Source organism: Erithacus rubecula (assembly GCF_903797595.1).
Source record: "Erithacus rubecula genome assembly, contig: scaffold_387_arrow_ctg1, whole genome shotgun sequence".
NCBI lineage: Eukaryota > Metazoa > Chordata > Aves > Passeriformes > Muscicapidae > Erithacus > Erithacus rubecula.
In genome coordinates, this window is record NW_027635947.1 from 19987 (window position 1) to 36969 (window position 16983).

The 16983-nt window shown below is 48.9% G+C and overlaps 1 protein-coding gene across 1 annotated transcript; it reads right to left on the bottom strand.

The window, feature by feature from the left end:
- Positions 1-648: 648 nt before the first annotated feature.
- Positions 649-16243, bottom strand: LOC306816145 (olfactory receptor 14J1-like; the record flags this gene model as incomplete). The annotated part of the gene is made up of 2 exons (XM_079332627.1): positions 649-1530; positions 16193-16243. 2 exons carry the CDS (start codon positions 16241-16243, stop codon positions 649-651), a joined length of 933 nt encoding a protein of 310 aa, XP_079188753.1.
- Between the last annotated feature and the right edge of the window lie 740 nt (positions 16244-16983).

A 16983-nucleotide genomic window follows, 5' to 3' on the forward strand; every position in this document is an offset into this window, starting at 1 on the left:
CCCCAGCCTGCCTACAACCAACCTGGGGCTGCCCACTGGGGTTTTTTTTGCTCAGCATTGGCCTGGCCTAGTGTTGTGGAGAGAGCCTGGCCACGGAGCCTGGAGCCCCCAGGCCCTTCCCTGAGGTGTCAGTGCTGCCCCAGCAGTGCCCATGGCCTGTCCCTCCTGCAGCCCTGGCACTGCCACCCCCAGGGCTGTGCCTGACCCCGAGAGCACTCAGGCCCTGCAGCAACACGAGGGGCAGGAGGGCAGTGGGGCAGTGGCACGGGAGCAGCACTGGCAACACCAAGTGCTGCTGCTGCTGGGCACAGCTGCTGTGCCAGCACTGATCTGCACCCAGCTCTGCACACAGACATTCCTGCTGCAGCTACAGAGATGGGAACAAATGGGGCATCTCTGGAGAAAACTTGGCTGGGAGAGAAATCCTTCAGTGTGTTTAAAGCCACGAAGACTGTAACCCTTTATTGACACATTTTGTGGAGACAGGTAGGATTGGGAAACATAATGAGCAATGGAACACAGAGTGGCTTTTTTTTATGAACAGTATGATAAAACAAAAGCAAAGGAAAAAGAACCCCACAACGAAACCAAGAAGAAGTATAAAAGATTACTTGTATTACAAGTGGTTTTCAGAAACTAGCCAGTAGTTTAATGTTCCTGAAAGCAGCCAGTCATCAGTGTCCACCCTGAAGCCTTGAGCTCTTGATTCCTCAGGCTGTAGATGAGGGGGTTCAAGACTGGAGGCACCACTGAGTACAAAACTGACAGTGCCAGATCCAGGGATGGAGAAGAGATAGAGGGGGGTTTCAGGTAAGCAAATGCAGCAGTGCTGATAAACAGGGAGACCACAGCCAGGTGAGGGAGGCAGGTGGAAAAGGCTTTGTGCTGTCTCTGCTCAGAAGGGATCCTCAGCACAGCCCTGAAAAACTGCACATAACTGAAAACCATGAATACAAAACAGCCAAGTGCTAAGGAAGTAGTGAAAGCAGAAGCCCCAAATTTCCTGATGTAGGATTTGGAGCAGGAGATTTTGAGAATCTGTGGGATTTCACAGAAGAACTGGCCCAGGGCATTGCCATGGCACAGGGGCAGGGAAAATGTATTTGCCGTGTGCAGCAGTGAATAGAGAAAGCCACTGGCCCAGGCAGCTGCTGCCATGTGGGCACAAGCTCTGCTGCCCAGGAGGGTCCCGTAGTGCAGGGGTTTGCAGATGGACACATAGCGGTCATAGCACATGATGGTCAGGAGGAAATACTCTGCTGAGATAAAGAACAGAAAGAAAAAGATTTGTGCAGCACATCCTTTATAGGAGATGTTCCTGGTGTCCCAGAGGGAATTGTGCATGGCTTTGGGCACAGTGGTGCAGATGCAGCCCAGGTCAGTGAGGGCCAGGTTGAGCAGGAAGAAGAACATGGGGGTGTGCAGGTGGTGGCCACAGGCTACGGCGCTGATGATGAGGCCGTTGGCCAGGAGGGCAGCCAGGGAGATGCCCAGGAAGAGGCAGAAGTGCAGGAGCTTTAGCTGCCGCGTCTGCCAATGGCAGCAGGAGGAAGTGGCTGATGGAGCTGCTGTTGGACATTTGCTGTGTCTTGGCTTGGGGATCTGTATAAAAAGCAATCATGGAATAGTTCAGTTTGGAGAGACTTTAAATATCCCAGCCCATATTGGTGGCACTTTCCCCCCACTGCCATTCCAGGGCTTTGCTGCCTGGAGCTGTCCCTGCCAACAGCTGCTTCCCTGTGCCCAGGGCTGTGCTCTGATGGTGCTGCCAGAGCCCAGCCCAGCCCTGGGGGCTCAGCTCTGCTCTGCAGACCCCTCCCAGCACAGGGCACTGCCCAGAGCCATCTCTGCCTCTGCAGCCTCTGATGGCAACATCAGAGCAACCCTGAGGAGGCTGGAAAAGCAACAGTGATGCTGCCTGTACGGGACCTTGTTCTGATTTCTCCCTTCACCTTGTTTATTACGATGTAGAGATTTTTTTTTTATATTTTTCTCCACCTGAACTGAGAGATAAATATCAGCTTGCTATTTCCCATCCAGGCAACCCAGAGCAGTAGATTTAATAACAGCTCATGCCTTGCTATGCTCCCTGTATAATCTAATTCAAAATATTCAGGAATGAAATGTCATGCTACAGGCATGACACATTAGTACTGAACAATGCAGCATCCTCACCACACAAGGAGAACACTTCCAAGCCTTACCAGCTATCTCCTTCCACCCAGACCTTGTCCCCCGGTGCTGGGGAAGCTCCCAGGGCTGGCTGAGAGCTGTCCCTGGCTGACAGCAGAGTCTCTGCCACAGCACAGCACCCTGGGCTGCAGGACCCTGCTCTGCAGGACAGCCCTGGGCAACCCTGGCTGTTCTACACAAGAGATAATCAGAGCAGGTACTCACAAAGTCTGTAGGTATTGGGATGTTGCAGCTTTAGGAGATCACTCCAGGAGTTGCAGCTGCCTTGTCCTGCAGCCAGAGTCTTCCTGTGTCAAGGGCTGGGAGTGATTCTTCGCCAGTCACTTCTGAGCATCTTCCCATCTGTGACTGACTGAAGCTCTCTGTGGCTCTCTGCTGTGCCTGGGGTGGCTGCAGGCAGAGCCGCAGCCCTGCTGGGCTGGGAGAAGCGCTGCTCATCAAGAGAAATGTGCTTTTGAAGCTTTTTTTAATAGCTAGGATGGCCCTCTGTAGCAGGAGCCCAGCTCAGCTGAGCAGCACAGACACAGCACAAGGACTTTTAATGACCCTCTTGGGGTTTGTGCTGAAGCCCTGAACATCAGTCTCTGAGAGGGAGCTGGAGAAACCTCTCAAGAAATCCAAGTAAGAATCAAACTTTAAAGTTTCATCAAGTTTTAATGGGTCCCACTGAGGGACACAACTGAGAAAGTGTCCCCAAGCCACATCAGAGTCAAGAACTGGAGACAGAGATGAAAGGTGGGGACAAAGAGAAGCCAAGTCTTGCTGCCCTGGGGCGCAGCAAGGTCTGTGCCACTAAAGGCTCTGAGGAGACACCTTTTCCTGAGCCACTGAGGCCTCCTGGCACAGCCCCAGCAAGGCTGGGCACTGTCACCCCTTGTCCTGCCCTCAGCATCCTCCCACATCCCAGTGGCCTCAGGGATGTGCTGGGACCAGTTCCTGGGGAGCCTTGGTCAGGAATGGCCCTGGGGGCTCCTTCATGCTCCCAGGGACTGCAGGTTTTTCAAAGGACTTTGGGTTTTGCTTTTGCCTTGGAGTCTCTGAGAGCTTTGTGCAATCATTGCCTCCAATTATCTGCTTTAATTAGTCTCTTGAGAGCCTTTGTCAGTAATAACACTCAGTGGGGCTCATTAATGCTTCAAAGTACTTCAGTTTTTTAAGGTACTTTCCTTTTTCCTTTCTTTGAGTTTGTGAAAAAATTTCGTGCAATCCATGCAATTGGGAGGGAATGGCCTCCAATTCTCTCCTTCAAGGAGTTCATGAAGAGCCTGTGTTGGGGATGGACCTCAGAGGGACCTATTAATGCTCTGAGATGCTTTGGGTTTTTCTTCTGACTTTGATTCCTGGAAAGGTTTGTGCAATCTCCTCTCAGGTGTGAGGTTCAACGTCTCAGCACCAAAGGCACCACGAGGCTCACTAGGATCAAGCAAGCCCTGACAAAGCAAGTCCTGCTTTGATTTCCCTCTGGTCTGGTGCACTTCATTAGGGAAATTTCCTGATGCTGTTATGAAGAAATATTTCAAAACTCTTCTAAGAAATTCATATTCCTGTTTTAAGGAGTATATTTTATTACTGTTCTCTTTCGAGCAGAGGTGATGAAGCATTCTGTGATTGGTATTGAGTCCATGTTCTCTCCTCAGGAGGTCTGTCCTGCTCAGACAAGCTGTGTCTTGAGGTCTGACCACTGTGGACAATCTTGCTCCACATTCTCCAACCCCATGTTATCTGTCCTCATTCACCTGGGACCTGCTTTGCTGGATAACTGACTGTAGTCAGGCTAAAAGACGTTTTCTTGGTTTTTTTAAGTAATCCAAAACTTTTCAGTTTCCCCATCGAAAAGAGACACATTCCTCAGGTGTGTGCCAAGCCAAAGGTGCCACCAAGGAGGTTCCCCTTCTCCAAGGCAGAACCCTGCAAGTAATGTTTGAGACCTTTGCACTCCTTGGTTCCACAAGGCATTGCTGTGTCACCATGGACTCTTGGTTCCATGCGGTTCCATACATTCGCAATGGATATTTGGTTCCATGGGGCCTTACAGTGTCACAATGTTCTTTTTGGTTCCATGAGACTTTAATCTGTCAGGTGGACTTTTGGTTCCTTGACATTCAGTACTGTAAAAATGATCTCTGTTGTTTCAAAATCTCACAATGGACCCTTGGTTACATGAGGTGCCTCAGTATCAAGAAGGAATCCTTGGTTCCATGTGGTCCCACAGTGTCACCACAGTGTCTCCTTGGTTCCACAAGGCCGTGCAGTTTCACAATGCACCGTAGGTTTCATGAGTCCCCACAATGTCACAATGGGCCCTTGGTTCCATGAGTTTCTTCAGTGTCACAATATTCTCCTTGCATCTGCAGTGCCACAATGGTTCCTTGGCTTCACATGGCCCTGCTGTGTCACAATGAACCCTCGGTTCCATGTGGCCCCACAGTGTCACAGGGGTCTCCTGTTTGCTGTGGCCACCAGCAGCAAACCCCACTGCCAGGGCCAAGTGCCTGGGAAGAAGGAGGAGGATGGGGAACATTTGGAGTGATGGTTTTTGTCTTCCCAGGCACAGTGACGTGGGGTGGGACCCTGCCGTCCTGGAGATGGCTGAACATTGGTCTGCCCATGGAAGGGGGAAGAGACAACAACCTCTGTCCATGGAACTACAACAGCAGAGAGGTCAGGCTGAAGGCTGGGTTTAAAAGATTGTCAGCAGCACAGGAAACATCAATGTGAGAGGAAAGATGTTTGCTAATGTCTTTACAAATCATTTGATGGGTGAAGTGATGTGTGTTAAGGTCTTTGAAATTGATCATAAGGTTTCTAGTGACTTTGAGCAGAGGGTTTGTTACTGGGCCCAGACAGCTTGGCTCCTGAAACAGGCAAGGGTCTGCACAAGGCTGAACTTCTGAAATTTTGGGGGAAATGCCAGGTTCAAGGGGGCATATGGGATAGCAGGTTTGGGAAGGCTGTACCTTCCTATTACCTCAACCAATAGGGAAAGGAAGAGGGCAACATCCACCTGGGTGTTAAGGATTAAAGGAGGCTGCACTGCCTGAAACCTCGAGAGAGAAAACCCCATGGGCATGTGCCCCAATGAACTCTCTCCATTTATTCAAAAGATGATGAAGGACTCCTCTGTCTCATTTTTGGACACAGACCTCTGGATTTTCCTGACAGTAGCAACATGGAATCACATGGAACCAAGTGTCCACAGTTCCATGGTGCAACCTCATAGAGCGCTGGAGATCATTGTGTCACAATGGGAGCACATGGAACAAAGGCTCCATAGTGACTCTGCAGGGCCTCATGGAATGCAAGAGATCATCCTGATGGAATGGAAATTCATGGAACCAAGTGTCCACTGTTTTACAGCAGGTCCTCATGGAATCCAAGAGACCATTGTGATGCACTAGAAATGCATGGAATGCATTGTGACAAAGCTGGGCCTGATACAAACAAGGAGACCATTGTGATGCAATGAAACCTCAAGGAATCAAGAGTTAATTGTCAACACATCAGGCTCTCATAAAACTAAAGAGAACCTTGTGACACAATGGATTCTCATGGAACTGAAGCCCCATTGTGAGAAAACGTGGCCTGATGGAAACTCAGTGCCACTGGGACATCTCCAGCCTTGGAGGAAGCAAGTGTCCATTGTGACACAGCACAGCCTCATGAATCACAGCAGAAAACAGTGACTCCATGGGATCTTGGGGAACCAAGACTCAGCTGTAAGCACAGAGGAGACTCATGGAACCCAGGAGGTCATTGTGATTCCACACTGTCACAATGAGACTTCCTTCTGTGAGAATCCATTTCCCCACAATGTTTTCCTGGGTTCCAAGCTGTGCCTCAATGGCCCCTTGCTTCCACAAGCCATGGCACAGTCCCACTTGTCCCTGGGCTACATGAGGCCGTGCTATGTTCACAATTGACACTTGCTTCCATGAGATTCCAGTGTCACAATGGTCTCCATGTTTCCATGAGGCTGTGCTGTGTCACAATGAATTCCACAAAACCTGGCAATGTCCCAGTGGCACCTGTGTCCCATGAGGCCCCACTTGGTCAAAGTAGAGCCTTGGATCTGTGAGATTCCAGGTTGTCCCAATGGTCTGCTGAGTTTCATGAGGCTATGCTGTGTCACAATGCACAGTTCCACATGCCCTGGCAATGTCCAAGTGGCACCTGGCTTCCATGAGGCCCCACAGTGTTTCCAGCTGTAGCTTGGTTTCCCCAGACTGCCTTGTGTCACAGTGCTCTCCTGGGTGCCTTGAGGCCCTGCTGTGCAATAATGGAGCCTTGTTTCCACTGGGCCTGGCAATGTCCCAGTGGCACCTGTGTGCCATGAGGCTCCATTTGGTCAAAGTGGATCCTTGGGCTGATGTGGATGAGGGTCCATAGTGATGCAAAGTCCTCAGGCAGGTGCAAAGGTGAATACTTGATTGCAAAACCAGGCCTTTTAAAGCAATGAGACCATTATCAGTTGCACTGTTTTAAAACATAACAAACATACTGACTTACCTTCTGTCCATCTGGAAATAAATCTCCCTCAATTGTCATCTCACCTTTTGCTGCTTCTTTTGCCTCTCTGCCTGCCCACTCATTTCCTTCCAGCAATTCTGACATCACCTTCTGATGTGCCTTAATGTGCATAATTGGTACAGGATCAGGTAGCTGAACTGCTTCCAGCAGCTGCAATATTTCCTGCACATTTGATTTTTTCCCTTGTGAGTTTAACAGTCTGCTTTCTATCCAGATGGCTTCATCCACATGTACAACTCAAATGCATACCTTGAGTCTGTATAAATATTTATTTTCGTTCCTTTGTGATTTCTTAGACGTGGGTTAAAACAATTATCTCAGCTTTTTGTTCAGAGGTATCTATTGACAAGGGTCCAGACTCTATTACCTCTTTGCAGGTGCTAACTGCATACCCAGCATGTCGCTTTCCACTGATGGCATCGCTGCTTCCATCAGTGAACCAGATTCTGTGTCATCCAAAGGGGTGTCCTTCAGATCAGGGAGGCTGGAGTAGGAGGCTTCGATAGTCTCCAGACAGTCGTGGTGTACTGGTTCCTCTTGATTTCCACTAAGGAAAGAAGCTGGGGTAATAATGTTAGTTCCAACTACCTCTACATTGTCTTGTTCCACCATAATGGCTTGGCATTTCAGGAACCTTTGTGGGGAGAGCCAGTGCCTGCCATTTACTTCCAAGACCGCAAACACTGTGTGAGACACCAGTACAGTCACTTTCTTGCCCAAGGTGGATTTGTATACATCTTGAATATTCAGCACCACTGCTGCTAGGGCTCTGAGGCATCCCGGCCATCCCTTGGTTGTTGTGTCCAGTTGCTTGGATAATTCAGCAGCTGCTGTCTGGTTTGGACTCAGGTCCTGGGCCAATATCCCCAGGGCAATTCCCTACTTCTCACAGGGAACCAGAAAGAATGGTTTACTCATGTCTGGGGGTCTGAGAGCTGCAGCTGGCATAACAGAATTCTTCAGCTGGTGAAAAGCCCACATGGCCTCTTGTCCACTGGAGGTCTCTGTTTCCATTTGCAATGAGTGCATATAGAAGTTTTACAAGCAAGCTATAGCTGTGTATCCACAGCCTGCACCACCCTGTCATTCTTAAGAATGTCCACAGTTCGTTTGCTGTCTGAGGTTTTGGGGTTTGACATATTGCTTCCTTGTGATCTTGACCTAGAGTCCATTGTCCCACACGAATTTCATAACCCAGATAAATCTCTTTTGGTTCACTACCTGGGTCTTTTTATTTGATGTCCTGTATCCCTGAAGTCCTAGAAAGTTTAGGAGGTCTACTGTCCAAGCTACACATGCCTCTTTCATCTCGGTGACTATGAGGATATTGTCCACGTACTTCAATAACTTTCCTTCTTCTGGGGAAGCCTCCCAGAATTCCAGATCTTTGGCAAGTTGTTCCCCAAACAGAGTAAGAGAGTTTTTAAATCCCAGAGGCAACACCATCCATGTGAGCTGGGATTTGTGCCCACTTTTCGAGTTTTCCCATTCAAATGCAAAATTTTTCTGGCTGTCTTCATGGAGAGGGAGGAAAAAGAAGATATTTTTCAAGTCTAAAATGGTAAACCAAGTAAGCTCTGGTGTTAGGCACATTAGCAAAATGTATGGGTTTGCTACCATGGGATAGAGATCCCAGTTATTTTGTTAACAGGCCTTAAATTCTGTACTATCCCATATGACTCATCTGGCTTTTGGACTGGTAAAATGGAAGTGTTGAATTCAGATGGGCACTCTTTTAACAACCTGAATTGCAAGAAGTTTTCAACTATTGGACTAATTCCTTCCCTATCTTCCTTTTTCAAGGGGTACTGTTTAATTCTAACTGGTTGTTTTCCTTCCTTCAGTTTAATTACTATAGGAGGTCCACACCTCCCTGGTACACTGGAGGTCCACACTCCCAGAAACACTTGATTTATTATTTCTTCATTAATTTCTCCCTCCATATGAGCAGCTGTTAACATTAAAATTAATCCCTCTATGTACTGTTCATAATTTACCTCCAGAATAACCTCCACATTTTAAAATGTAATGGTTACTTGTTATTGTTCTAACAAGTCTCTCCCCAAAAGTTGTCTCAGGAAACTGGGCAGATAGAGAAATTTATGAATATCCTATTGCTTTCCAAGCCTATACCTTAATGGTTTGTAAAAATATGCTTTTTAAAGTTGGCCAGTCCCTCCTATTACTGTTATATAATCCTTCTCCACAGGTGCCATAGTTTTATTCAGAACTGAGTATGTTGCCTCCGTGTCAACTAGAAATTCCACTTTTTTTCCCTTTCTCCCCAGCTTTAACTTACAACCAGTGGATCTCCTTCGGTGAGATCTCCTGGTCCTCCTCAGTCTTCTTTCACATGTGCAATCACTTTCCCCTTTTCCCGGTCTCCCTTTTCCTGAGGGCCATCCCATCTTAGTTCTGAGCATTGATTTTTCCAGTGACCATATTTCTTACAAGATCACACACTGGTCTCTGCCCAACTGGGACAGACCTTGTCTAGGTGATCCCTGTCTGCATCTTCCTCTCTCTCTCTCACTTACGACAGCTACAAACTTCCTCATTCCTTGTTTATATCCTTCTTCCTGGTTACTAAAGACTCTTCACACCTTGTCCAATAGTCTCTCTAAGTTCCTCCCATCCTCCCCCCAAAGCTTTCGGAGTTTACATCTTATGTCACACCTTATGACTGCCCCAGGAATAAATTGATTAGCTACTGTATTCCCACCTCAGACCCAGGGTCCAGTGATGTGTGGCAGCCCATTGCATTCCTTAGTCGAATGAGGAATTTGGATGGTGACTCAGAGGGCCCCAGCTTGATTGCATATAAAGCTGACCAATTTATAATTTTGGGAATGGCCCTTTCCATCCCCTTTGCTCTCCACTCCTGATAGCTTTCCAACTCTCTCAATTCTGCTGATCTGTTTGAGTCCCACTGTGGATTTTGGAGAGGAAAATAATATTTCACGTCCAATTGCTGCATTTTATAATAACCTTCTGCCAGATCCCCTGTCATTTTTATAATCAATTGTTTTTCTGTCTCAGTCAGTGCATCCAGTAATAATGGTATATAGCTCCAATCCAGATTGTGTTGTTTATTATATATCACAGACATTTAACAGTGTTAACTGGATCGCTGTGGTAAATTTTAGCAACCTTTTCCCATGCCTCAAAGTCGATTGTGGAGAAGGGAGCTTTAACCAATACCATTCAAACCTCTGGTCCCACTGCTTCTCATACAGGTGCCTGTAATATCTGTATCTGTTATCTAGTCCAGTGTGCGATCGGAGGAGAGTCTGCATCCTTTGAGTCTGCATCCTCATCCCTTTCCTGTCTTATGTGGGAAGGCCTGAGCAAAATGTCTGCCAGGTCTTGTTCCTGAGCTACAATCTGGTAAGCCTTATCCAATTTTGTACATTTTTGCCCTACACTGCCCGCTGAACAACACTGCTTAAGCTTTCCTCTCTTAGCCTTATTCTCCTTCTCTGGGGCCAATACCAGAGGATCAGATGGAGCCCTGAGCTCACAGTCTTCCTGCCATTCAGAGTGATTGTGAAGGGAGAAAAACATATCTGCATATGATATTTCTGTCCACTTCCCTTCCCTCCTAAGAAATAGCATGAGCTGTAAAAGTATGTTATAATCCAAAGTTCCACTAGGTGGCCACTTTGCTCCATAGTCCAGTTTATATAATGGCCACCAATCCTTGCAGAATCTAATAAGATCTCTTTTGTTTTCTGTGTCCGTGTCCAGCAATGTCTTTCCAATGTGCAATAATACAGCTTAACGGACTGGCCTTAGGGATCTCTTCACTTGGTCCAGTTTCCGTTATCTTCTTCTTCTTGTCCTGTCCCTTTTCCACTCAGAATTTTCCTCACACAATTTCACTGTTCTTTCCCAGTTTTCTTCCCACACACAACCCCAATTCACAGGCACCCAATATGACTTTCCACACACTAACTTCAGAATTTTAGGTTCAACACTGATTTGATTAGGATAGTTTTTCATATTACACCTGGGACTTATGCTTTGCTGGTTACTAGAGCAACAATACCAATGTATTTCACAATCTCTACTACAGAAACACACACCAGATGCCAACCCCTTGATCCTCTGACAGCTCTAAATTTCCACAAAAACAAGCTATCCCATTCACCCCCTATGGAATACTCAGTCTCTACTGCAGGTTTTTCCCTGTCCAAGGCTGCCAACCTCCCCACAGAGGTCCTTCTAGAGAGACTCGTTTTTTCCCTCTTTTTATCCAATGATTTATTGGATCAATAAACTTCCAGGGATCAAGGTTAAACCGCTGTTGAGGAGAGACTCCTTCAATTTGTCTATCCATGATTAAAATGAATGCGAACTACTCCGTGTTCAAGCACAACACTTCTCCGTTCACACTTGCACTCACCCCACACTTGACTTTTCTCTGGCAACCTCAGTCACCAGAGGTCAGAAGTGTGGGTAGAGCTCCACCCTCCTTCCGTACCAGAGGTACGGCTCACGCACTCACTCACTCACTGACACAATCAATGATTCAACATGTCCAGAATTAGCAGTCACACAAAATAGCAGCAAAAACAAGGGTTCATTAGGCTCATCCCCAGGGTCCCAGCAGGCTGCTCTGTCAGCTCAATGAGACCCCTCCTTTGGCCGTGCTATCGGCTGGGGATTAACCCCTCTCCATTTGTCTCCGGCCCTCCACTTGCCCAGCTGCTTGCAAGCACACCAGGACTGTGCTGTACATCAGGCTTCTCTGTATGACTTACTAGCAGTCTTGTTGTTGATATTTAATACATACCATTTTATCTGCAATGGCAGCAGGTGGTTGTTTGTCCCCGCGATGAGTGAGCCAAGGTTCAAGATCCCTCCAGGGAAGGTCCTGGGGCGCCCCAGGAAATTCACTCCTCGGCTGCTACCACAGCAGGCAGAGACCTCCTGGCTGGCTTGCCAATATGAAATGTGGGAAAACTCTCTATAATCCACAAAAAAATTATAAGGGTAGGTATGTATTTATTCAGCGCTGAGGTGCATGCGGGATAGCACCTTCAAAAACATGCATACCTTTGGCAACCTGTGCCTCTCTTTTTATTCTCTACCAACTAGGATTGCACAATGTGCCTAATACATATTCGTTTCCTAATCCTGCCTATCCCCATTTTCTATTAAAATTAGTTCCACGTCTTTTCGCGACTGAGCACTTCCCCTTGTTGGTTGCTCTGGTGTTTGTCTGGAGGTCCTTAGGATGAGGTAAATAGTATTCTTCTCAGCTGAACTTTTCAGCTTGTCTCCTTGCTCATGCTCTCTTTTTAGTCCTTTGGTCATCTTCTGGACTTTGATACCAGTTTTCCTGGTGTAGGCGTCTGAAAAAAACCCTTATTTTGTGGTGCCTTTGTCCTTGCATCCTGTTTGCACATTCTAGCTCTTTATCGCATCTTGTAACGTTGCTCTCCTCCTGTTCTTGTAAGGTCAGTAAATGTTTAAGCATTCCATATAGTTTTGTCAGCTCCCTTTTAGTCAAAGCATTTCTTGATGCTTGATTCTTAATTCTTAATTTCTCTGTCTCAGACAGTGGCTGTGGTCAGTGCTATGGTCAGTTGGAAAGTTGCATTCAGAGTGGTCAGTTGGTGTGGTCAGTGGCAGTGGTCACTGGGTGTGAGAGGTGCAGGGTGGCCAGTGGGTGTAGTCACTGGTATGGGCTGTGGGTGTGGTTAGTGGATGTGCTCAGAGGCAGGGTGGTGACTGAGGTGTGATCAGTGTGTGTTATCATTGGGGTGGTCAGTGGGGTAATACATGGGGGTGTTGTCAGTGTTGATGTGGTCAGGTGGGTGGTGATTGGGGTGTGGTAAGTGGGTGTGGTTAATGGGTGTCATCAGTAGGTTATGGTCGGTGGGTGTGGTCAATGGTGGTGTGGTCACTTGGGTAGTAATTGCAGTGTGGGAAGTGGGATGTGGTCAGTAGTTGTGGTCAGTGGTGGTGTGGTCAGTTAAGTGGTCAGTGGGTGTGGTTATTGGGTGTGGTCTGTTGGGTGGTTTTTGGAGTTTGGGCAGTGGGGAGCGGTCAGTGCAGGTGGTCAGTGAGGGTGTAGTCAGTGGTTATAGTCAGTGGATGTAGTCAGTGGGGGTGGTCAGTGGGTGTATGGTCAGTTGGGAGGTTTCTGGGGTGTGGTCAGTGGGTGCAGTCAATTGGTGTGGTCAGTGGTGTGTGGTGAATTGGCATACAGTAGATTGGGTGGTCAGTAGATTGTGGTCAGTGAACACAGTGAGTGGGGATGGTCAGTGAGTGTGGTCAGTTGGAGTATGGTCAGTTCGGAGGTCATTGGGTGTGGTCAGTTGTGGTGACTGAGTGTCGTCAGTGGGGGTATGGCCAGTTTGTGCAGTTACTGGGGGTGGTCAGTGGCATGTGCTCAGTCATTGTGGTCAGTGGATGTGGTCAATGGTGTGTGATCAGTTGGGGTACAGTCAGTTGAGTCACCAGTTCGTTCAGTTGAGTGGTCAGTAGATTGTGGTGAGTGGATGGCAGCAGTGGGTGTGGTGAGTGGAGATATAGTAAGTGGAGGTGTTCAGTGGGTGTGGTCAGTGGGGTATGGGAATTGGTGTCTTGACAATGACTGTGTTCAGTGGGTGTGGTCAGTGGTTGTGGCCAGTGTATGTGGTGAGTGAGGGTGGGCAGTGGAAAGCTGTAAGTGGGAAATGGTCAGTGGGTGTGCTCAGTTGGGTTGTCATTGGAGTGTGGCTAATGGTTGTGGTCAGGGGATGTTGTGAGTCGGTGTGCTCAGGGAAGGAGTAGTGAGTTGGAGTGGTCAGTGGAGTGGGGTCAGTGGGGGTGGTCAGTGGGGTCGTCACTGGGGTGTGGTCAGTTGGGTGGTCATTACTGTGTGGTCAAGTATGTGGCCAGTGGGTGTGGCCAGTGGGAGTAGTCAAGGGTGTGGGCAGTGTGTGTGGACAGTAGGAATGTAGTCAGATGTTATGGTCAGTGAGTGTGGTCAGATGGAGTATGGTCAGTTGAGGGTGTTTGGGGTGTGGTCAGTTGGTGAGGTTAGTGGGTGTGGTCAGTGGAGTAGCCAGTTGGTGTGGGCACTGGGGGTGGTCAGTACCATGCGGTCAGTTGGTCAGTAGGGGGGTGGTAAGTAGGTGAGGTAAGTAGGGGGTAGTAGGTGGGTGTGGTAAATGGGGTGGTTAGTGAGGAAATGGTCAGTAGAGGTCGTCTGTGGGCTGTGGGCGGTGATGAGCAGTCATTGGGAGTGGTCAGTGGCTTTGCTCAGTGGGTGTGCATAGTGTCCAACAACTGCCTTGAGACCTTACAGTTATAATTAGTACTGAATATAATTTTATAACTGAAATGCAAGTAATTATGGCCAGATTAATGCACCAGGGGAGGGAAGAGTAATGGGCAAGAAGAAGAACTGTGGAGCAGGAAAGAGAAAAGAAAGCCAAGGTGTGGCCAATGAAATGCTCAGGGCAGTTTAGGGGTAGTGGTCAGGCAGCCTTGGCTCTGAATAACAACATCTGCAGTGGAACAGGAAACTCACAGCTCATGGGAAAAAAATTTCTGGCTGACTTCAGAGGCCACAACAAGTCTGAGTGGTTTCCCTGGTGTCCCCCAGCCCTTGTTGCCCCAGGGGCTGATGGCATTTGTGCTCACTCAGCTCCATCTCCCCACAGCAACACCATGGGGGTGCTGACGCCTGCTCTGTGCAGTGCAAACAGGGGCTCCTGAGCCAGTGCTGCTGTGTCTGTGCCTGCAAGGATGCGGCACCTGAGTGAGCTGGGGGAGAGGCTAGGGCTGCAGAGGGGGGATGTTGTTGGCAGGTGCATGAGGACGCTCTGGGATGCTGCCCTGGGCTGTCCAGCGCAATGGGGATGGATCAGCCCCTGCTCTGCTGCTCCTTGCCAGGCTCTTCCCCTTGCAGGGACCTTACAGAGCACCAGCCAGGCTGTTTGCCCCCAGCCTGCCCACGGCCAGCCTGGGGCTGCTCATGGGGGTTTTCTCTGCTCAGCATTGGCCTGGCAAGTGTTCTGGAGAGAGCCTGGCCAAGGAGCCTGGAGCCCCCAGGCCCTGCCCTGAGGCATCAGCGCTGCCCCAGCAGTGCCCATGGTCTGTCCCTGCTGCAGCCCCGGCACTGCCACCCCCAGGGCTGTGCCTGACCCCGAGAGCACTCAGGCCCTGCAGCAACACGAGGGGCAGGAGGGCAGTGGGGCAGTGGCACGGGAGCAGCACTGGCAGCACCAAGTGCTGCTGCTGCTGGGCACAGCTGCTGTGCCAGCACTGATCTGCCCCTGCACATAGACATTGCTGCTGCAGCTCCAGAGAAGGGAAGAAAAGGGTTAAGGGATAAACTGGGATAAACTTTCCTGGGAGACAGATCCTTCATTTTGTTTAAAGCCACCAAGAGCACATCCCATCATTGATAGAGTCTTTCCCCACTGGAAAGAGGGAGAAAATCTTCATAAGAAATATTTCTTTGTAGACAATGGCATTTCTTTGTAGACTATAATGAAAAACAAAACTGAAGCAAAAAAACCTCGCAACCAAACCACCAGAATTATCAAAGATGGCTTTTATTACAAGTGGTTTTCAGAAACTCGGCAGCAGTTTAATGTTCCTGAAAGCATCCAGTCATCAGTCCCCACACTGCAGCCTTAATCTCTTGGTTCCTCAGGCTGTAGATGAGGGGGTTCAGGGCTGGAGGCAGCACTGAGTACAGAATTGACAGGGACAGATCCAGGGATGGAGAGGAGATGGAGGGGGGTTTCAGGTAAGCAAATGTGGCAGTGCTTATAAACAGGGAGACTGTGGCCAGGTGAGGGAGGCAGGTGGAAAAGGCTTTGTGTCGTCCCTGCTCAGAGGGGATCCTCAGCACAGCCCTGAAGATCTGCACATAGGAGAAAACAATGAACACAAAACATCCAAATGCTAAACAGGTACTAACAGCAAGAAGCCCAAGTTCCCTGAGTTTGGAGTGTGAGCAGGAGAGCTTGAGAATGTGTGGGATTTCACAGAAGAACTGGCCCAGGGCATTGCCATGGCACAGGGGCAGGGAAAATGTATTGGCTGTGTGCAGTAGTGAATAGAGAAAGGCACTGGCCCAGGCAGCTGCTGCCATGTGGGCACAAGCTCTGCTGCCCAGGAGGGTCCCGTAGTGCAGGGGTTTGCAGATGGACACGTAGCGGTCATAGCACATGATGGTTAGGAGGGAAAACTCTGATGAAATGAAGAACATAAACAGAAAAACCTGAGCAGCACATCCTGAGTAGGAGATGTTCCTGGTGTCCCAGAGTGAATTGTGCATGGCTTTGGGCACAGTGGTGCAGATGCAGCCCAGGTCAGTGAGGGCCAGGTTGAGCAGGAAGAAGAACATGGGGGTGTGCAGGTGGTGGCCACAGGCTACGGCGCTGATGATGAGGCCGTTGGCCAGGAGGGCAGCCAGGGAGATGCCCAGGAAGAGGCAGAAGTGCAGGAGCTGCAGCTGCCGCGTGTCTGCCAGTGCCAGCAGGAGGAAGTGGCTGATGGAGCTGCTGTTGGACATTTCTGCCATATGGGCATGGTGGACCACTGAGAGAAGTCATTGACAAGCTGGAAAAGATTTTTTTGAGTCAATCCTGTGCAATTATATTATGAATCCTCTCAAAACTACTTCTCTTCCTGTGGAGGAACTTCAGTACTTTTTTTTTTATTATTTTTAATATCCATTTTGCACTGCTGAGTTACTGCCTCTTCTTCAGCATTGCTCTCAGCTTGAACACTGGGCAGTCTAGAGAAAAACAGGGCTCCTGTGCCCCATTGCAGTCAGACCTGCTGGTCCCACACATCTGCCCTGTGCTCATTACACCCCCCCTATTTCACAGTGATCAAACTTACAGTGTGCTGGAAAAAGAGACTGGATTATTTAAATGCTCCAGTTTCAAAGTCAATCTTCCTAAACCCTTCTCTCTTTCCCTGTGCAGCCGGACTTAGAAGGATATCCAGGGCTGATCTGGCTCTTTGCTGCCTGGGGTTGTGCCTATTGGGAGCTGTTTCTCTGTATCCAAGGCCTGATATCCCTGTATCCCTGTACCCTTGCCAGAGCCCAGCCCAGCCCTGGGGGCTCAGTTCTGCCCTGCACACCCCTCCCAGCACAGGGCACTGCCCAGGGACATCTCCCTGCCAGCAGGGCCTTAAGGGCAGCTCACAGAAACTGAGATGATGCAAGCCAAGGTGCTGCTGCTGCTGTCTGTAGGCAGAGGAGGGTGAGGAGGCACTTCGTGAGGGAGATGTGAGGCAGATCTG